The sequence below is a fragment of the Apus apus genome, chromosome 2, assembly GCF_020740795.1.
Source record: "Apus apus isolate bApuApu2 chromosome 2, bApuApu2.pri.cur, whole genome shotgun sequence".
Lineage (NCBI taxonomy): Eukaryota > Metazoa > Chordata > Aves > Apodiformes > Apodidae > Apus > Apus apus.
This window is the reverse complement of record NC_067283.1, coordinates 57,792,184-57,814,415: the sequence shown is the minus strand read 5'-3', so window position 1 is coordinate 57,814,415 and position 22,232 is coordinate 57,792,184. Positions and strand designations below refer to the sequence as shown.

The window sequence follows — 22,232 nt, the reverse complement described above, 5'->3', positions numbered from 1 at the left end:
TCACTATGAGGATGGTGAGACACTGAACAGGTTGCCCTCAGAAGTTGTGGATGTCTCCTCCCTGGAAGTGTTCAAGAAGAGACTGGATGGGACTTTGAGCAAGCTGGTCTAGAGGGAGGTGTCCCTGCCCATGCAAGGGGGTTGGAACTAGATACTCTTTAAGGTCTCTTCCAATTCAAACCATTCTATGATTCTGTGATAATTTCTGTGACTGCCTCTCTTTTTTCTCAACATTTCTGTGTGGTTTCAGGATCGTTTCATGCATTAGAAGGGATTCTTCTTCGTTTTGGACCAAGTCATACACACCTACCAGCAGAATAGGAGTTTCACCAAGCGCAAGATTCAACAGCATAGTGCATACTTTTTATAAAGGCAAATAATCTCCATCCAAGTTTAAAAAAACCCACTATTTTCTGCCTTGCTGCACACTGGATGGATAATGGCAAAACATCTGGCAAATCTTCCAAGACAGCAAATGTCACCTGGCATATCCCAAGGTGGACAATTACACAGAAAATTTTGCAAAACTAGGTAAATTTTCATTTTCCATCAAGGAAAAGCAGTGGAGAAGATGAAGTGGAATGAACAATAACAGTTCAAAATGGGGTGTTTAACCACACCTGGCTAAAAATTTAGACACTTGTAATTAGGCTAGATCCAGTGGAACTAGCACTTAATTTGTTGTCAGTAGGATAAACTACCTTGAGATTATTCTTCCTTGAGCTTCCCCCCATGATTCTTGTTCCTGTACTTCCCCGAGACTGCCTGGCAATACAGACAAGTATAACCACTCATTTGAGAAGCAGAGTTTTGAAAAAATAAAACACTTCCCATTTACCTATTCACTCACTTTTAAGCAACTGTTATATCTCAAACAAAAAAATCATTCTCAAACAACAGCACATAAAAGTTATTCCTACATTTTAGAAAAAAGAGTGTTTTGGTCAGACAAATAGAGCTGCAACAGTTGTATGAAAGCCAGCAGGGGGAAGCAATTGCCCCTTAAAAGACAACTATATTCTATCCATGCACAGAATTATATTAACAAGCAAATTCATTGCATGCAAGCTACTGCAGCATTGACCTTTTCCAGGCCATGCAACTCTCTCCTTTCACATATTCCTTACTGCTTCTTTTGTCATTTTTTGCTCCTGCATCTAGTCCTGGGCACATTGCACAGCTTGCTATCCACTATCCCAATCTTCTCAAAAATATTGTCCTCATATGAGATCAACCCAGAGTCCAGCACAGCCTAGTTGTGATATAGAACCTAAAAAACAACCTCATATTTACTGCTACGTCATATTCAACAGGTCACAACAGTCACTAGAATATGAGTTTTCCAGCACAGCCTGCTGTTGAAGCGCAGGAAGTGGGGAAGATAGAAATTAAAGCCCAGCTTGGACAAATCAGGCTTTTGAGATCAGGCCTAGTTATTCACCTTCCTCTGACACCAAAGAGGATCAATCTGCTTAAGAATTACTTGGTCTGCCTCAAATAGCAAACTTGTGCTGTTCCAGGCATCAAGATGCATCTCATACCTTCATAACCTCTCTTCCAGTCTCCCCACAGTTTCAGCACAAAAATACGACACAGATATAGTACAGGCCATCTCACACATTGCGGCACTGACGTGGCACTAAGACATCTTCTGCACTAGTCCACAAACAGAAGGAATAAGAAATAACCTTGCTAAGCCTGCCTTCCCAAGCCTGTGACAAAGGTCTGCCACTCAAGGAAAAAAATTTTGACAACCAAGCAAAAAAAAATTAAAAAAAAATCATTTATGTAAAATAATCACGTATCTCCACAATATTAAAATCTTGAACCTTTCCAAGAACTGAGTAAAGGACCTTGAGTTACAGCTAGAAGGTTTACACACTTCATAAGCTTAAGTCACCTGTAGTAGATCTTCAGAGACCAGAAAGATCACCAAAGGGGCAAAGTGAAGATCAGTTTTGCCTAACATTTTTTTTTTGCTTCATTTGCATCTTGTCAGTACACTGTTGTACTATCTTTTATATGACAGTATTCTGGAAAAAAAAAATCATAAACCTAGTACATAAACTGCTAGTTTCCAATATCAAAGTAGAACTAGACATGCAGGCCACACACGGGCTTAGAAATACCAGGTGGGATAACTTACCCCTTTTGAGACTAGAATCAAAGAAAGGCTAAGACCGCACCTGGAATACTGTGTACAGCTCTGGTGCCCTCAGCACAAGAAAGATACAGACCTGTTGGAGAGGGTCCAGAGAAGGGCCACCAAGATGATCAAAGGCCTAGAGCACCTGTGCTATGAAGACAGGCTGAGAGAGTTGGGGCTGTTCAGCCTAGAGAAGGCTCCAAGGAGACCTTAGAGCAGCCTTCCAGTACTTGAAAAGGGCCTACAGGAAAGCTGGGGAGGGGCTTTTCATCAGAGATGATAGTGACAGGACAAGGGGTAATGGTTTTAAACTGAGAGAGGGGAGATTCAGGTTAGATATTAGGAAGAAATTCTTCACTCTAAGGATGGTGAGGAACTGGAACGGGTTGCCCAGGGAGGTTGTTGATGCCCCATCCCTGGAGGTTTTTAAGGCCAGGACGAGGTTTTGTGCAACCTGGTCTAGTGGTAGGGCTCCCTGCTCATGGCAGGGGGGTTGGAACTTGATGATCTTGAAGGTCCCTTCCAACCTTAATGATTCTATGATTCTAAGGAAGCCAAATGAAAAAACATTCAGTAGCCTTTATCAAGGCCTTCTTCCTGGCATTGAACTACAGTATTTTAATACAGTATCTGCTTAACAGCAATCTCAGCAGAGTATAAGAACTACTGGTTTCAAGGACTGGGTTGTTTTAAACAGCTGAGACCATTGTACATCAACTCTATGTACCTCCGAGAAACTGCAATACTAAAAACTTCTGGCTCCAGGACGACATGCTTTCACACAGCTCATCTGTTTCATTCCTGAGCTCCTTCCTGAATGGGAGCATTAACAAATGAGTAGAAACTACAACTATCTGAAGTGTAAATCAATGAGCAATCCGTGATTTAAGGGTATCAAGACATATTTTGAAAGAAAGACGTAGAACTGTTTGGGATACAAATAATTTATTTGTACCTATTTTCATGTTGATATAAGTACCAGAAAACTTGGTTAGCTGATCTGTCATAAAATTACATGTATTTTACACAGCATTTAATTAGCTAACCAAACTTTTTTCCACCCAGTCATTCGCCATTCAAACAGCCACAAATAAGAGTATGAATGGAGAGAATGATCAGCAGGCGAACTGAATGCATTTTAACCAAATTTGTTATGCTATTTTTATTCCCTAAGCCATGGACAGGAATCAGAAGACATCCCCCAACCTACCACAACACATAGCATAACAATTCTGTGTACTCCAGGGTACTGCAGTACACAAGAATGAACTACACTGATCACTGACCTGCTCCACCATGATAATTCCTACTGACACAATAGTTGTTTTTAGAAGCTACAGTGAAACACATGTTTGGATGTCTTGGATGAGAACCAAAATTTGCATAAGCTTTTGGCCTTTGGCTTTACAATTATCCCTAATGCAGAAAACAAACATTCATGCCTTGTGAATATAAATATCTGTTATGGTGTATCTGTTTCTGCAGTAAATATTCAAAAATTAATAAGAAGTCTTTTTTGGAATTGACTCTTGCAAAGGCTTAATGCTGGGCAGGGAACTAAATTAATGACAGATACTCTCTATTAACCCCTTTCCCTTCCCAGGAAGAGAAAGGAAAGACAGCAGGAAAAGAGACTTTTGGGTTGGGAACAAAACTACACAGCTTTAATGATAACAATAGTAGATGAAAAAGAAAAATACGGAATATACAAAAATATATACAAAACAAATATCATGCTCTCCCTCATCAACACTCACATCACAACCTATTCTGCAGGCCAGGCCCTGGAAAAATCCTGGACTGGACTCCAGGGCTCAGCAGCAGACAGGAATCAGATTCAGAATGCACAGGCTCAGGAACACAAAGATAGGGATAAAAGGCAAAAGAAAGAACAGAGTACTCTCAGAACTCCAGGCACAGACAAAGAAAGCTTGACCTTTGTGATCCCTCAGCTTTATACTGAGTATGACGTATATGGGATGGAATACTGTCTTTGGTCAATTCTGGTCACCTGTTTGGTCTGCTCCTCCCTGCAGGAGAGTCTCTGGCATGACCCCTTTCCTCCATTTGGTTCCCAGCACTTTAAAAGTTTAGCAGAACCAAGCAGTGACCATGATTTCTACGGAAATAGGTATAAGAAACAGCTGTTCTGCACACCATTATCCAGCAGTAACTTGTAGTCACTTGTAGTAACATAGATGTTACTTGTAATTAACATGGAACACTGTCAGTCTTAGGAGCAGATACTGAATGAAAAGCATGCTGTTAATTAAGAAAGTGCAGTCACTTAGAAAATACTTAACTGAAAAATAAAATTACTAGAAAAGACAATTGGTTCTGTCCTGGTTCAAACCAGGAAAACTCTCTGCAGAAGAGATTTATCATTATCATTATATATCTCAAAGTGTAGCCACTTGCCATCATATTTGAGAAGTCGCGGCAGTCTAGTGAAGTTGCAACTGACTGGAAAAGGGAAAACAGTCCCCATTTTCAAAAAGGGAGAAAAAGGAAGACCCAGGGCACTAGAGGCCAGTCAGTCTCACCTTTGTGCCCAGCAAGATCATGGAGCAGATCCTCCTGAAGGCTCTGCTAAGGCACAAGGGAAATATGGAGGTGGTTGGTGGCAACCAACATGGCTTCACCCATGGCAAATCATGCCTGACAAATTTTGTGACCTTTTATGATTCGGTCACAGCATCAGTGGACAACGGAAGAGCAACTGATGGCATCTACCTGGACTTGTGCAAAGCATTCAACACTGTCCCACATGACATCCTATTCTCTAAACTGGAAAGATATGGATTCTACGGATGGACCACTCAGTGAATAAGGAATTGACTGAACAGCTGCACACAATTAAATGGCTCAATGTCCAAACGGAGACCAGTGATGAGTGGTATTCCTCAGAGGTCAGTACCGGGCCCAGTGCTGTTTAACATCCTTGTTGCCAACATGGACAGTGCAACTGAGTGCACCCTCAGTAAAGTTGGTGATGACACCAAGCTGTGTGGTGAGGTCAACATACTGGAGGGAAGGGAGGCCATCCAGAGGGACCCAGACAGGCTTGAGAGGTGAGCCCATGCAAACTGCATCAAGTTCAACAAGGCGAAGTGCAAGGTCCAGCATAAGTCACAGCAATCCCAAGCACAAGCACAAGCTGGGTGGAGAATGGATTGAAAACGGCCCCGAGAAAAAGGACCTGGGGGTGATGGTAGACAAGAAGCTCAAAACGAGCCAGCAACGTGTGTTTGCAGCCCAGCAAGCCAACTGTGTCCTGGGCTGCATCAAAAGAAGCACCACTGAGAGGTCAAGGGAGGTGATTCTTCCTTCTACTCTGCTCTCATTACACCCCACCTTGAGTATTGTGTTCAGGTCTGGAGGCCCCAACATAAGAAGGACATGGAGCTCTTCATGTGAGTCCAGAGAAAAGCCATTAACATAATCAGAGGGCTGGAGCACCTCTCCTGTAAAGACAGGCTGAGAGACTGGGGGTTGTTCAGCCTGGAGAAGAGAAGACTCTGGGGAGACCTTCTAGTACCTGAAGGGGACCTATGGGAAAGCTGGAGAGGGACGGTTTCAGACTGGAAGAGGGTAAAATTAGGTTAGACATTAGGAAGAAATTCTTTAGTGTGAGCGAAGTGAGACACTGGAACAGGTTGGCCAGGGAGCTTGTGGATGCCCCCTTCCTGGAAGTATTCAAGGCCAGGTTAGATGGGGCTTTGAGCAGCCTGGTCTAGTGGGAGGTGCCCCTGCCCATGCAGAGGAGCTGGAACTCAATGATCCTTAAGATCCCTTCCAAACCAAACCATTTAATTATTCTTCCTGCTGCAAACAGCTATTTGTTTGGCTGTACATTTTATTTTTGTTCTGTATACTGTCTTCAGTAAAAATACTGATCTGTTCCCCTGTGTAATATAACAGCCAGAGTTGAGCCAGAAGCGCACCTTCCAAGTAGCAGTGTGTGCAGAAGTTGTAAATCCCAATTTACTGTCTCCCTGCCAAAAACTACCCTGAGTGTTAGCTGTTGGCAAAGCAGCTCCCACGATTTTTTCTCAGAATACTTCAACCACGAAAGGCCAGGCTCCTCTAACCAAGTTAAATGTAGGACTTTGTGAACCAGCTCAATTTCATTAAGTTTGTGGGGCCCTTGGATATCAAGTTCCATCCGCCAGGGCAACAAGGAACTAACCAGGGCAGGAAGATTATCTTCCAATCCATTTAGATTCACAAAAGCAGCACTGCCCACAGCCCAAATTTCCTAGTGCAGCTGGGTCTTCCAGCCATCCTTTTCTCTTCTTTTAAAAAACTGAAAATCATAACAGAGAGAGGGTACATAGCAAATTTTTGCTACTAAGGCCTCTTTAGGAGAGAATACTGAATGCACATAAAGTATAAAATAATACATGTGCTTCAGCAGCAATCTTAGCATATTTTCATAATTACTCTAGAGCCTTGAAACAGCTCCATGAATTATTACTACCCACAGGTAGTGTAATTAAGTACAAGAGACACAGCAGAGTGTAAAGGTTTCTGCATTCACACCTACCAAATTTTGAGGCTCTGTAGAAGTCCTGTAGAGCATGACTCACTAGCACCTAATGCATAGTCCCTATGCATATGGGTTCTACTTCCCAACTCTATAAAAAAATACAACAATGTCCACAGTAGAAAGAAAAAAATGCAGTGGCAGAGGGAAAGACTTCAGAATTAAATCTCCTGAGCTTCTCTCTGACCTAGGTAAGGTGCAAGAGATCAAAACTGCAGAAAACTTTCATCATAAATTTGGCACCCTACTAACTGAAAATTATGTGCACACAATTCCCGGAGCAAAAGGGATGGAATCACTTCTGTCAGCCTTCAGCTGAAATGAGAAACCTCCATTATTTGTTTTTAATAATTTTAACATTAAGAATAAAATAAAAATCCTATCCACAGGAGCATGAGGAAGACCTCCAAATGTAACAAAATGCACTTTTGACTCCCTGAGTAAGAAAAATGTTATCCATGCCTCATAGCTATCCCTAACACTATAATTAAGCAAACAAAATTTTGGTTCTGACCTTACCTAGAATTCAAATCAAATTATATTTATTCATGTTTACAGAGCTTTCCTATAAAGCAGTAAGGGCAGATGCTAGAAATATTCCATTAGCCATCACACTGCTAGGAAAAGGCAAGAAAGCTTTTCTTTCCTGGATCAGATGCCATGGAACAAGATGCAAAGGAGAGAGAGAAAGGGAGAAGAAAAAAGGGTCAGGCAGGCTAAAGCAGTCTCCTCCAATTTAGTGAACAGAGCAAAAGGAGAACAAGCCTAGCACAAATTTATAAGAAAAGGCAGAAAACAGGGAACACACCTCCCATGAGTACTACACAGACAGGATGTTTGCTGTAGTAATGGGTCACAGAACCAGAGCTGCAAAAACCTCATCCAGACAATGGCTGGATCTAGCCACACTGTCTGGAGACAGTGCTTCCTTATGAATGCCCTAGCCCTGCAGCTTTACACCTCCACTCTTTTCCGAACAGGAACAGGTGTTCCTACCACCACGTTTCAGTAGGGCACTTTCTTCCATTTCTCAATGACCCCTTAACCCTCCATCACCTTTTGCTCTAGGGGTATACCAGTCCATGGAAAGTAACTACCAAAAATTTCAGGAAACTTGTTCATGGTCAAATAATAACCAGTGCAAAATATAACAGGACAAAAGGCAGCTGAAAAAGCATTGCTTGCCATTAAGGCTGCCTTCAAAATGGCTGTGCATGAGTTATTACATGTTCTGGGGATTTTTCTGTACATATGACCTTGGCTTGTGTAATAAACAACTAGCACAAACAGAAAACCCTCTGAAGCATTCACATATAGGAAAAGAAAAAGTTCCAACAGAAAATTATCTGCAATTATTTTCCTCACTATGTATCTCATTATTTTGCTTCACCTTTGTTACACTGGAAGCAGCTGTCAAAACCAATTATTCAACATGTAAATAACTAAGAAGTTTGCTCTATTCTGATTTTAAAATTTATGTTAATTTGTCTAGTTAAGAGAAAAGTGAAGAGTGAAACAATCTTGTCACTAGACATCTTAGCTGGTTTCAATATCAAATATATTCTAGCAACTTAGAAAGAATTGTAGTATTTCTGGAACAGCATGGATAATAGCATAGATCCAACCACAGAGATGACCTTAGTCATACAAAAACATTGCCACCCCAAGTAAGCAGACTATACTGCTAATAACAATCAATAGCTGCACCTCAGTTGCCTACTAACAGCCAGTTAACTATAGGCATCTCCCATAATTTATGTAGAAAGCAAAGAAACTGGCATCTCCGATAAAAGGCAACTGCAAAGGACTTCAAAAAGTCTTTCCTTCTTTGTTGTGTTATCAGCACTAAAATACACGATAGTTCTCATCTGCAGAAATTTCTACATTAGATAGAAGACTGGGTTCTATTGCACTTCATTAAAAGTATTTAGTACTACAGCAGGAATAGCATTTAACTATTTTTTTTTTAAATAACATGACATAGTAACTTGCACAACATAAGGCTAAGAGATCCACTGCATACTGACCACAATACAACAACAAATACTCCTCCAAGCTGAAGAAAAAAGTATCTCATTAATATCTGAACCCCTTTGATTACAATTAGCCTGTGAAAAATCTAATATTTCTCTTTATTATCCGCTGTTTGACTTACAAATAAGGAGCAGAGCTCATTTCATTGTTCCTGGATAAATTCAGGAGGGTAAAACCACTAATTATCCTAATCAAAGGCTAATTTCACACAGTATAGAAACCAAAGTGCATGCATTGAATATGACTAGATGTAATAAAAATAAGCAGCCACAAACAGGAAAATACATCAAGCCAAGTAAAGGAAAAAGAAATAAATAAAATGGAATTACTTACGGTTCTGGTTACATGATTTTTAACAGCCTCAGATTTGTTAGCCTGCAAAATGAAAAAAGTTAACAAAACTGACTTTAGTTTTTCAGATAGATTAACTATATTCTAAGATATCCCTTCCTAACATATACACAAAACAAATAAATAATTTTGAAGTACATGTTCTATAGTATTAACAACCAAACTATCTTTTAAATTAATATGGGAAACCAATAAGATTTTATATTACCATTTTGTAATCCAGTGCTCAGCTACTGAGGGTGCTCCAAGTTACAACATACATGTAGATATACACTGTTAACCATGCATTCATTTCTGCATTTTTTCCTAATCTCTCATTTTTTGCTTTTTCATGAAAAGAGACACTTGCATGGGTACTTATAAAGTGAACTGTTGAGGATTTTCTTTAAACTGTGTAAAATCTGTGTTCAAAGCTTTAAAATATGCTAAGTTTTGTCTGTGGATGTTTAAAATAAACCTTTTGAAATAAATTAACCAATTCGTTACTATGAAAATCTAATATGTATCACCAGAAGCACAATCTTCCAGCAGTACATGCTTTTTATTGATTACTACAATCAGCATGAAATCAAGGTAATGTAATGGGTGAAATACATTAAATAAAAGGGGGTAAATAAAGCTCTCAAATTGTTTGCTTAAGACTTCAACAATCAAGATTTGGCATTTCACAAGAGAAGATATCCTAGAATAAAGATTTTACCATTTGGAATGAAAAGGGAAGGATAGCAGAAGTATTTCACCTTGATAAAGATTCAAAATGAGAAAACTAAGTAACACTGTAACAAAATCAGTGCTGTAGGTTAGGTAAGACTGCACCAAACTTCAATGTTCCTTGCTCCACAAGTCTGCTTGTACAGATGCTCTACCTCTTCATTCATTGAAGAGAAACAATCTCTTCACTTTTGTCAATATTTAGCTAATCAGTTGGGCTATCTTGCCCTGAAAGCTTCTCATTTGGATTCCACTTTAAAGACACCCAAAAGCAAATGAATTCCAGCTTTCCTCCCTTCCTCCCCCAAATCTACCAGAACAGACTTGAGCTTCAACCTCTCTCAGCATTTAATGGTACTAAGTGAGAAGAGTCAAAAGTTCATACATAACACTTCTGCCACACACCCTTTGTTACTTATATGCAAGTACTAAATTTTTGAGCCAATGTGAAAAACACATTAAGCCAGCATGATTTCTGACATGACAGTGAACTAAAATTTAATGGGATGCTAAGGATGGAAGATTAGCTAAGCAATAAGCAAGCATGATCCACCATTAACAGTGACATAAAACATCAGAATTTAATTTAAGGAATCATATTTGCTACACAGTTCTGTTTGAAGAGAGGGGTCCACCTGTGCTTACTACAATGAATATAAGAAAAGCTGGTTTTTAAATTAACACTGAAGGATTTGTCTGCTCCTTTTGAAAGACAGGCGGCAGTCCTCCACACCACTGTAATACTTAGTGCTTCAGTAATTTGTTGGGTTGTTTTGAGTTTTTTTATGTTCTGCTGACAGACACTGTAGAGATGGGATTTACACATTCCACTATCAAGAAAGTATTTTCAGAGACTAAAAGTATGTTCACAAAGGACGTAAGATCTGTCACTTTCAGGATAAGCTATGAAAGAATAGCAAATTATGCAGAAAAGCAGAAAAAACCTGTCCTAGAGACTGCACTTCCCCCTTCCGGTGTGAGCTGTCAAGCAGAATCTATGCAAGTCCATTTGCTGTTTAGTAAAGTCAAATACACATGTGAACTAATGATACTGAGTAATCAGAAAAACTTATAATTCCCCTGTGGCTAAAAGAAAGCTGGGAAGGCAGAAAGAAATACACTATACCTTGCAAGAACATCACACTGCTCCTATAGTAAATAGTGTCACATTTTGGAAAAGCAGACGCTTCTGCCCCACAACAGAACAGCGTTCAGTGGAAAGGTTAGGAGGCAATCTAAAGAAAATAAACAAGCAGGCAAACCTTTCCCTCTTGTTGATGCCCTATTTCTGTAGATTGCTTTTGTTCAAAGAAAGCCTGATTTTCATTTTATTATGGATGAACACTAGGGACTGAACACAATGCATTATAACAATAATGTTGGGTTCGTGGCACTACTCTGGTAAGCCCTTGGAACACAAAACCAGAAAATAAACCCCACTGAAATAAAGGCTCACATCAACCCCCTTCTGGGGATCCAGAAATCCAAGAAGTTTAAAAAGTTTACAAGTGTTTCAATTCAGGCAGCAGCTCATGGGTTTTATTAAGAAGTTATCTTACAGTCTGTGTTTCTGCTATCTATAGCAGAAAATTTCAAAGCACCTTTGATTCCACATCAGTTCAGGAAAGCTGTATGAACCAAAAGTGGAGAAACATAAAGGTTTCTCCAAAGCCCACAGATCTCTTCACATGCAGACATGGGTACCATGGCTCTGGATGGTGACAAAGCAGGAACTAAACAGGTAAATACAAACCTACACCGGATATTCCCATCCAAACAAACTAAATGGCACAGCCCTGTTTTGTTTCCCTTTCCATTTATGTGCAGGCACATTCTCCAGAAAGGAACCTATATCCTGCAGCACTCCCTTACAGAGCTGTTCTGGTGAGACTAAGGAAAGGAGGCAGGAAAGACAACAGCAATGAGGAGATTGGGTAGACTTTTTATGCCCTTTCCCTCCACCAAATCATGCTTGCTCTGTGTGCATAATGCTTGCTATGTATGCATCTCACAGGTCTGGTGAGCTAAATTTTGGATGTAGCAAAAAAAGCAAGACCCTGTAAATAACAAAGTTGGGTATTTTCATAGTTTTTTCATAATATTTCCATGCTATTGCTTGAAAGAAGAAAGAAAAAGGAAAACCCAGAAACAAATTAGCCACAAATCACGGAAATTTATTACAAATCAAATCCACTACATGTAATTTTCCAGCAAAGCTTTTACTGATTTAAGCCAGAAACCAAAATTATAGCTAGCAGAGCGGAATCATTGCATATGTCCATTCCTAATTCAGCTTAGTCACCGTCATGACACTCCAGGGTATTTGGAGGTCATACCTGATTAACCCATCTTAACAATCATATGCCTTCTAGTACTGAGGCCCCACTTAAAACGAAATTGGAGAATGCAATCCTTCATCTGCATGCCCAGGCCTTCCCAACAGCACAAACTGTAATTCAGCCTCAGATTTCTCAAAAAAAAATAAAAATAAAAAATCTCTTGCAGGCTCACATTAGAAACAGAGGGACTGTGCTCCATGGGGACAGCCTCACTGTTTTTTTCTTTCCCTGGGAAGATGCATTGAAAAAGTAAACAAATGCAGTAAGGATAAAATAGGTATTATGTCCTATCTACTGATCTTTCTCAGCCAAAGCACCTGGGGAGGACTGCATTCACCAGGCACAACGGAAAAAAGGAAAAGGAGGGACTTTTGCTAAAAAGGACTAATTTTGTTTCAAACACTGTTGAGTACTGAACTTTTCTTAAGGTTTTCTGTTCTCCTTCTCTCTCTTTCCCCATATATACTTGGCTTTTCATTTTTGTTTTTCTTTGTATCATATTTTCACAAGTACTCAGGGTTTATTTTGAGAAAATGCTGGCGTTAGTTTGGATTTCAAGTAAAAATGAGGCATGCAGTTAGGATAAGACTTTTGTAACTCCACCATTCACCTCTTCAGCATTTTTTTTCATGGTATTCTCCCACTCCTTTAAAAAAAAAAAAATCCACACAAAAACACCAGACCCACACACAAAAAAAAAATCCTACCTTTTTCCTCCCACAGTTAGTTTTATTCTGTTCTCCTCCTCTTTTTAGACAGGCCAGAGCACAATCTGACTCACTGTTCAAAATCAGGTATCTTGTTTGTTAGGAGGAGCTTGATTGTGAAAGTCTTTGATTTTTCTCTTCACAAGCAGAAAAGAGGCTTACATACTTAAGGAAAATGGAGTTAAGCAAAATGAAAAAAACCAGAACCACTGCAACCCCTCTCCCAAGCTTCTTTTAACATTATTACAATTCCACTCAAGACTTAGTAAAATAGCTAAAAAAAGTTCAGTTTGAGGTGATGTTACAATAAACTTAAGTAGCTGGGTAAGTGCTCGCTTAATCTTTCTGCATTACAACAAGCGTTTATGAAATGTGATATATGTATGGCAGCACTATAGGTAAACAGTTCTCTGGCAATCAGTTGGGGGGGGTGGGGGGGGCGCAGAAAAGAGGTAAAAAAGCAGGAAAAAAAGAGGAAAGGTTATAAAGGTCAAATCAGAAATCTCTCTGGTGAAGATCACTACTTAACTATGCCTTAAAACTGACAAGTCATGCAGCGATAAGGTCCATTCAATCAACAGTGTGATTTTGTTCTAAGAATCCATGTATGCTAAGAGGTTCAGGACTTCACACCACATTTCACTACTGCAAGGCATTTGATGTGGTATGTGAGGGGCCTCTGAGGAATTAAGATTTCATTTCCTTTATTCTTTTCAAATATAGGGTAACATTAAAAATGGAAAAAAACTTTCTGTGGAGACAAACTTACCACCCTCTTCATGCATCTTAAACTGTCTTAAAATACTTCCTAGAATCTAGAAATTACCTCACACATAATATCCTATTGGCTTTCCTCTTCTTTTTCTCTTTTAAATATAATATATGCACTGAGAAGTAATTCAAGTTTTAAGTTCAGGGCCTAACTCCTCTCTTCTTTTTGCAGCACTAGAGAGTAAGACCTGATTAAGAAAAATGTACTTGTCAGCAAATTTTTTTTAAAATGAAAAATGTTGATTTTTAAAAAATAAGATTAACTGAGTGATTGTCAATCTTTCAAAGATCAAACAATTCCAGAAAAGGCTCTTTAAACAGACTTCCCATCTTGGATTTTTATCAAATTTTAGAAGAAGTGTTATATAACCTAGAGTCAGCTTTTGCATAAAGAAACACAGTAACCATGGATGGCACTTTTTTCACCCTTTTTCTTCCCCTTTTTTAAAATCTTTGGATCATGCTACACATCTCTACTATGAAAGTATATTGCCACAAATAACCCGTTGCCTCTTCCTGAAATAAAATGAAGTGCACTAGAAAAGGTAATCTTTGCTAAATATTTTACTTGAATTAAAAGAGCTGGACTAACATCCTCCTCCTTTTTTCAGTCAGAGGAACGTGCACAAGAACATAAAAGTAGTATTAGAACCCTTAACAACAGCTGGTTTATATTTTAGCACCTGAAACTCCTAACAGCTGCATTGGTTTAATATACAAAGGGACTTGATGTTACCACAAAGTTCAAGATCCATGACTCATGAGAAATGGGAAGAAAGGGCCTCTTTGGAAACAGACATCCAAGCTGATAACCATCAATAAAACCCACATTCTAAAGAAAAAGAGTTTCATCAGCCTTCAGTCTTCCAGCAAATATGCCACTGAGAGTTTAACGACAGTTCTTGCTATAAGCCACATTAAGGAGAGCAACACAGGGAACCATTAGCTTGGTTAAATATATGCAGCACTAATTTACAGCAAGCATATGTTTCATTTAATTATGTGAGAACTAAAAGGTTGGAATTCCTTGGCTAGAATGAATGGGGATAAATCCATGGTTCAGCAGTAAATCTCAATGCAACTAGACTTCGATTAATTTGAATAGAGAACTGCCCTTTCTATTATCTAAAGATGTCAACTGCTTATTCTTAAACTTTTTGATATTTTAGACTGTAAAATATAGCTGTAAAATTGCTTACAGCTAGCATGGCCACAGATTATCCTCCTTCAGAACAACAGAACTCTTCAAGAAATAGATAAAATTTATTTGTGCATGAGGCAGACCCCTTTTCTATAAACATCACCACATTTCACAGCAAAAGCAAAACACATTGCTCAGTCTCATTCTCAGTAATAAGAACATATTGCACATTATAGAGCGAAAACATTTCACCTGCACCTTTACCGGCAATAAATTTTTACAGAACCCCACCATATCTTCTGCCTAGAAGTAGTAAATGTTTTATTCAGAGACTGATTCATCTATACCATAGGTGTAGCCGAGGTCCAAAAGGCCTACTCCTCATGTCATGACCACCTCTACCAGATGTGTTATCGTTGTAGGCTACTCCCCTGTAAGAGGAACAGAGGGTCCAAAACGCTGGACAGACCCTCCACTTACGGAAGTTTGCTATCCCCTTGAGGCCCAGGTCAAGGACACCACTAGGAAACTTCGTACTTGATGTGGCCCTCAGACTATTACCCATTACTGATCTGCCATGTGGGTACAGATGCAGCCACAATGTGCAGTCCAAAAGAAATCAAAATAGACTTCTGAGCCTCAGGACAATTAGTGAGGGAAGCTGGGACACAGGTTGTTTTCTTCCTCTCTCCTAGTTGCAGGCAGCAACATTAGAAAAAACAGATGGACACAGTTAAAACATGGCTCTGTGGCTGGTGTCACAGCCACAATTTTAGGGTGTCTGACAATGGGACAGCCTACACGTCACCAGGCTTGCTAGCATCAGATGGGATTCACTTTTCTCAAAGGGGAAAGAGGGTCTTTGCTCAGGTGCTTGTGGGGTTCACAGACAGAGCTTCAAATTAGATTTGAAGGGGGAGTGGGATAGTATCAGGCTTCCCTCTGTCAAGCTGTGGGATGACATGCCAAGATTTGAGGGATATGGTGCTAATGAGGGACCTCAGCCTGTAGATCAGAGATGGGCTGGATAGACTGCAGCACACCTGAAGTCTTACAGAGATGAGTCAGGGGCTCCTGAGGTAACAGGAGCCAACAGGGAAGCACAGGAGCAGTCCCTCCAGGGAATTCCGGCCACTCCAGCTAGTCAATCAGCTTCATCGGGGGCCCAACTGAAACGCCTCTCTGCAAGCACATGCAGTGTAGGGAATGAACAAGAGGAGGCAGAGAGGAGCATGTGTCTGCAGGGCCATGATCTTACTGGCACCACAGAGATGCGGTGGGATGGCTCCTACCACTGGAGGGTGGAAATGGAAAGACAGAAGGATCTTTAGGAAGGACAGGGAGGGGAGGAGGGAGGTGTCACCCTCTACTTCAGTGACCAGCAGGAGTGCATGGAGCTTTGCCTGGGGATGGATGAGGAGACAAGACCTTAAGGGTCAGGTTAAAGGGAGTAGGGACAGGGGACAGTACAGTGGGAGTCTGCTACAGGCCACTCAACCAAGAAGACTGAGTGGATGAGGCCCTTTATAGACAAGACAGGAGTAGCCTCACGTTCACAAGCCCCGGTCCTCATGGGGGAATTCAACCACTCTGGTATCTGTTGGACTGACAACACAGCAGAGCATAGGCAGTCCAGGAGGTTCCTGGAATGTGTTGATGATAACTTCCTTCTCCAAGTGATAAAGGAACAAATGAAGAGAGGTGCTATGCTGGACCTTGTTCTCGCCAACAAGTAGGGGCTCATGGGGACCATGAAGCTCAAGGGCAGCCTAGCATGAAGTGACCATGAGATGGCATAATTCAAGATCCTTAGGGAAGCAAGGAGGGTATCCAGCAAGCTTGCCACCCTAGACTTCAGGGGAGCAGACTTTGGCCTCTTCAGGAACCTGATTGGTAAAGTACCATGGGATAAAGCCCTGTAAGGAAAAGAGCCCAAGAAAACTGGTTAATATTCAAGGCTCACCTCCTCCAACCTCAGGAGCACTACATCCCAACAAAGATGAACTCAGGCAAATATGCCAGGAGGCCTGAATGGATGAACAAGGAACTTCTGGATAAAATCAAACACAGAAAAGGAAGCCTACAGAGGGTGGAAGCAAGGACAGGCAGCCTGTGAGGAATACAGAGAAACTGTGCGAGCAGCCAGGGATCAGGGTAGGAAAGCTAAAGCCCTGATAGAATAAAATGGGGAGGAGTGGCTGGAGAGCTGCCCAGCAGAGAGGGACCTGGAGGTTTTGATGGATAGTCGACTGAACATGAGCCAGCAGTGTGCCCAGGTGGCCACGAAGGCCAACAGCATCCTGGCCTGCATCAGGAATAGTGTGACCAGCAGGACCAGGGAGGTGATCCTGCTCCTGTACTCGGCCTTGGTGAGGCTGCACCTCGAGCACTGCGTGCAGTTTTGGGCAGTGCAGTACAGGAAGGACATTAAGGTGCTGGAGAGGGAGCAGACAAGGGAAACTAAGCTGATGAGGGGTCTGGAGAATAGATCTTATGAGGAGAGGCTGAGCGAGCTGGGGCTGCTCAGCCTGGAGAAGAGAAGGATGAAGGGAGACCTCATTGCGCTCTACAACTACCTGAAAGGAAATTGTAGGGAGGTGGGTGCTGGCCTCTTCTCCCTAGTGACTAGCGATAGAACAAGAGGAAATGAGGTCAAGTTGTGCCAGGGGAGGTTCAGATTGGATATTCGGAAAAAATCATTCACAGAAAGAGTGGTGAGGCAATGGAACAGGCTGCCCAGGGAGGTGATAGAGGCACTGTCTCTGGAAGCAGTCAAAAAACGGGTAGACGCAATGCTTCGGGAGATGGTTTAGTAGCCACAGGGCTGTAGGGCTGACAGCTGGACCTGATGATCTTGAAAGTCTTATCCAACTTTAATGATTCTATGAAATCTGGCCAGGGACATCAAGGGCAACAAGAAAAGCTTTTATGGGTAGGTTGGTGATAAAAGAAAGACTAGGGAAGATGTGGGCTCTCTCCAGAAGGAAACAGGAGACCTGGTTACCAAGGATATGGAGAAGGCTGAGCTACTCAATAACTTTTTGCCTCAGTCTCCACAGGCAAGAGCTCAAGCCACACCACCCAACTTGTAGAAGATAAAGTCAGGGACTGGAAGAAGGAAGAACTGCCCACAGAAGGGGCAGATCAGGTTCAAGATCATATAAGCAACCTGAAGGTGCACAACTGCATGGGACATAATGAGATGTATCTACACTTCTGAGGGAACTGGCAGATGAAGTTGCAAAGCCACTATCCATCATTTTTGAGAAGTCATGGCAATCTGGTGAAGTTCCCACTGACCGGAAAAGGGGAAACATAACCCCCATTTCTAAAAAAAAAAAGGAAAAAATAATTAAGACCCAGAGACCTACAGGCCAGTCTCACCTCTGTGCCTGGTAACATCATGGTGCAGATCCTCTGGGAAACTATGCTAAGGTACATGGAAAAGAAGGATGTGATTTGAAACAGCCAGCATGGCTTCACTAAGGGCAAGTCATGCATGCCTAATTTGGTGGCCTTCTATGACAGATCGTGTTAATGGATAAGGGAAGAGCAGCTGATGTCATATACCTGGACTTGTGCAATGCATTTGACACAGTCCCACACGACATTCGTGTCTCTAAATGGAAGAGACAAGGACTTGACGGGTGGAGCACATGGTAGATAAAGAACTGACTGGATAGTTGCACTCAAAGAGTTGCCTGCAAAAGCTCAATGTCCAAGTAGAAATTAGTGACAAGTGTTGTGCCTCACTCACAGGGGTTTGTACTGGGATTGGTGCTGCTTAACAACTTTGTCGGTGACATGCATGGTGGGACTAACCTTACCCTCAGCAAGTTTGCTGATGACACCAAGCTGTGTGGTGAGGTCAACATACTGGAGGGAAGGGACACCATCCAGAGGGACCCAGACAGGCTTGACAGGTGGGTCTATGCAAACTGCATGAAGTTCAACAAGGCCAAGTGCAAGGTGCTGCACATGGGTCAAGGCAGTCCCAGGAACAATTACAGGTTGTTGGAGAATGGACTGAGAACAGCCCTGAGGAGAAGGACTTGGGGGATGTTGGTTGATGAGAAGCTCAACATGGGTCTGCTATGTGTGCTTGCAGGCCAGAAAGCCAACTATGTCCTGGCCTGCATCCAAAGAAGTATGGCAAGCAGGTCAAGGGAGGTGATTCTGCCCCCCTACTCTGCTCTGGTGAGATCCCACCTGGAGTACAGTGTCCAGGTTTGACATCCTCAAGAACACGGAGCTCTTGGAGCGAGTCCAGAGGAGGGTCATGAAGATCAACAGAAGGCTAGAGCACCTCTCCTGTGAAGACAGGCTGAGAGAGTTGGGGTTCTTCAGCCCAGAGAAGATAAGGCTCCAGGGAGACCTTATAGCAATCTTCTGGTTCCTGAAGGGGGCATACAGGAAAGCTGGGGAGGGACTTTTTATAAGGGCATGTAGTGATAGGACCAGAGGCAATGACTTTAAACTGGAAGAGGGGAGATTTAGGTTAGATGTTAGGAAGAAAGTACTTAGTGTGAGGGTGGTGAGACACTGGAACAGATTGCCCACAGAAGCTGTGAATGCCCCATCTCTGGAAGTGTTCAAGCCCAGGCTGGATGGGGCTTTGAGCAACTGATCTAGTGGGAGGTGTTTCTGCCCATGCAGGGGGGTTGGAACTAGGTGATCTTTAAGGTCCCTTCCAACCCAAACTGTCCTACGATCTATGATTCTATGAATACATCTCTGGCTACTTCCCTGCTAGTAAACTAAAACAGGTTAGGCCACTTTGCCATCCATACTGTTCAGCTGTCAGCAGGCCACAAAGTAACCTGAGCCCAAATCACTAGCACTGACCCATGTTCGAAGTTCACATAAACCAAGTTTAACCAAAATCATAAATGGTAATGACCAGCAATATATTACACAGATTGCTGTATGATTAAAATTTTGTCCAAATCATATTGACATATATTCCATGTAAGAATCAATATTCGGGTATTCGTAATTTTAGCAGTAATGCCATAGAGGATCCTCTGACTCTGACTTAGGTTAAGTCATAAAATTACTGGGCCAGCTTTTCTTTTTTCAAAAGACTAACAATTAAGAAAAGCAAGAACCAACACTTATTTAGCACCCTTTTACTTCTGTGATTCATATTAGGTAAGTATTATTACCTGTATTTTTCAGCAGGGAAATCAAGACACAAAACCATGCAAAATTATTGGCAAACTGGCAAATTAACACAGCAAGGCAGAAGAGAAATGTAAGATTCCTAATTGCCAAGTGGCAATCACCTACAATACACAGAGTTCTTGGCTGACACTTGGGCAGCAGCTGTTGGCTCATCAGTCCTACTAATGACACTAATAGGTGGGAGTGCTAGTTCAATAAGTAACTTACACCCTATCCTCTAGGTATCATTCATGTTACACTTGGAGCTAAAATAAGCAAAATCAGTTACTCATGCCAGAAAAGGTTTATTTTACTATACTGAGCAAGCAGGGGTTAACTTCCTCTCTTCCACCATCAACTAAAAATAGTACTTTCAAACTGACATGTTATATCAGCATGTTAAAACAACGAATGTATTTTTTTATTTAAAACACACAAACAGAAGCAGGTAATAAGGACAACTGCACAAGGTTAATGGATCACAGGCAGGTCAGCCAGTTTAAGAAGACTCCTGAACAGCAGAAAATATTTCACCCAGTTAATCCTCAGCCTTGCAAAATGCTCAATAAAACAGACAGGACAAAGTAACCAACTTCAGGAATACACCCTTGATTGACCAAGCCCTCACAGGGGAAAGGTGATGGCACAGCACTGAAATAGTAAAACATGATAGGAGACTGCAGAAATAATCTAACCTAACAAGTAGTTTCAAAAATACTTACCGGTTTGTAGTTGCTCAGAAAAATGCAGGGTGTCACCACCTGGAATAAAAAATAATAAAAAATAAGGGAAACAATATATTTCCTTGGTAATGACCCAATCCTAGTGGCTGAGCTGCCTCAAATACAGTGAAATCCAGGCAAAGCTGGACACCAATAAGACCAGGTGCAGAACCTGAGTATCCACAGCTGCTCTCGGCTGCTTTACTCTCTCTCTGTTCCCTGAAGAGTTATCAATGATAACTCAGTGCCCTGCTCACATGCTGTAATCAGTGAAACAGGCTGAAGAATAATGCCATCCCTGAGGTCACATATGCAGGGAAACATGGAGAGCCTTCCTCCCCTTTGTAGCATTCTTCTAATATCATCTCAGTTTCAGTAAATCAATAAATATTCTGCTTTTCAAGTAATCTAGAACTTCAGCAGTTCCCAATACCTTATCCTTGTCCTGGATTTTTTTTTATGCAGTGTGGGACAAGTAGAGCAAGCTCAACAGATATTCCATGGAGTCACAATTTCAGAAGCTTGGCTCAAAGTTAAAACACCATGAGAAGGGCCACAAAGATGATCCGAGGGCTGGAACACGTCTCCTGTGAGGAGAGGCTGAAAGAGTTGGGGCTGTTCAGCCTGGAGAAGAGAAGACTTCAGGGAGACCTTATAGCAGCCTTCCAGTACCTGAAGGGGGCCTGCAGAAAAGCTGGGAAGGGACTTTTTATAAGGGCTTGTAGCAAGAGGATGAAAGATAGTGGGTCAAAACCGGAAATGGGGAGACTTAGATTATACATTAGGAGGAAATTCTTTAGTGTGAGGGTGGTGAGACACTGGAACAGGTTGGCCAGGGGAAGTTGTGGATGCCCCCTCCCTGGAAGTGTTCAAGGCCAGGCTGGATGGGGCTCTGAGCAACCTGATCTAGTGGGAGATGTCCCTGCCCATGCAGGGGGGGTTGGAACTAGATGATCTTTAAGGTCCCTTCCAACTCAAACCACTCTGTGATTCTAGAATGATTCTATGGAGAACATGTTCTGAATGCATCACACCAAAGAAACCCCGAATGACAAAAACGCAAAGAAAGTCAGGAAAAAGCATTACTAACTTGGATTACATGGTGATCTAGGAAAAAGCAAGTGTTAGTTTCTTTCTACAATCCAAATACAGCAGGAACCCTCAGACCTCACACATACAGTCGAAAGACTGTTCATCAATTTACACCAGTCAGTTGAGCTTCAATAACAGTCATCATACATGCTGACTTTAACTAGTATCCTGATGTTAACCCCAGCAAATATGGCTTAATTTAACATCTTCACCTTCCTAATTACAGCTCTCCAGGACAGACTCGCCTCTCAGCCAGAAGAGCAAAGCCAGAAACTAACTGTGTGGCAACACCTGGACTATAAAGTTACAATTTTCTCACAGGAACTGTTGGTGAGCTGGTCTACTAGCACTCAAGGCATAGTATACAGTGAGGGTTATTGAGCAGAAGGAGCCTGACGTGTCATTTTTAATCCTTGGAATCATAAAAAGAAGATGCAGTTCATGCCACAGAGCAAGCTACAAGTGCAAGAAGAAAAACCAGTCCTCCAGGCAGCACAGACAAAAACACT

General features: G+C 41.6%; 1 protein-coding gene across 12 annotated transcripts in view; it reads right to left on the bottom strand.

Moving 5' to 3' along the window:
* The window catches only part of TNS3 (tensin 3), a 232,520-nt gene that overhangs the window by 112,554 nt on the left and 97,734 nt on the right, over positions 1-22,232 (bottom strand). For 11 of the 12 annotated variants that reach the window (XM_051612873.1, XM_051612875.1, XM_051612872.1 and 8 more), the window contains 2 exons: positions 20,632-20,670; positions 9,060-9,101 (listed from right to left, as the gene is read on the bottom strand). In XM_051612873.1, coding sequence (XP_051468833.1) covers positions 9,060-9,101; positions 20,632-20,670 — 81 coding nt within the window. Of the gene's footprint in view, positions 1-9,059; positions 9,102-12,834; positions 12,914-20,631; positions 20,671-22,232 lie in introns of those variants that run through there. The other variant, XM_051612883.1, reaches the window with a different exon arrangement.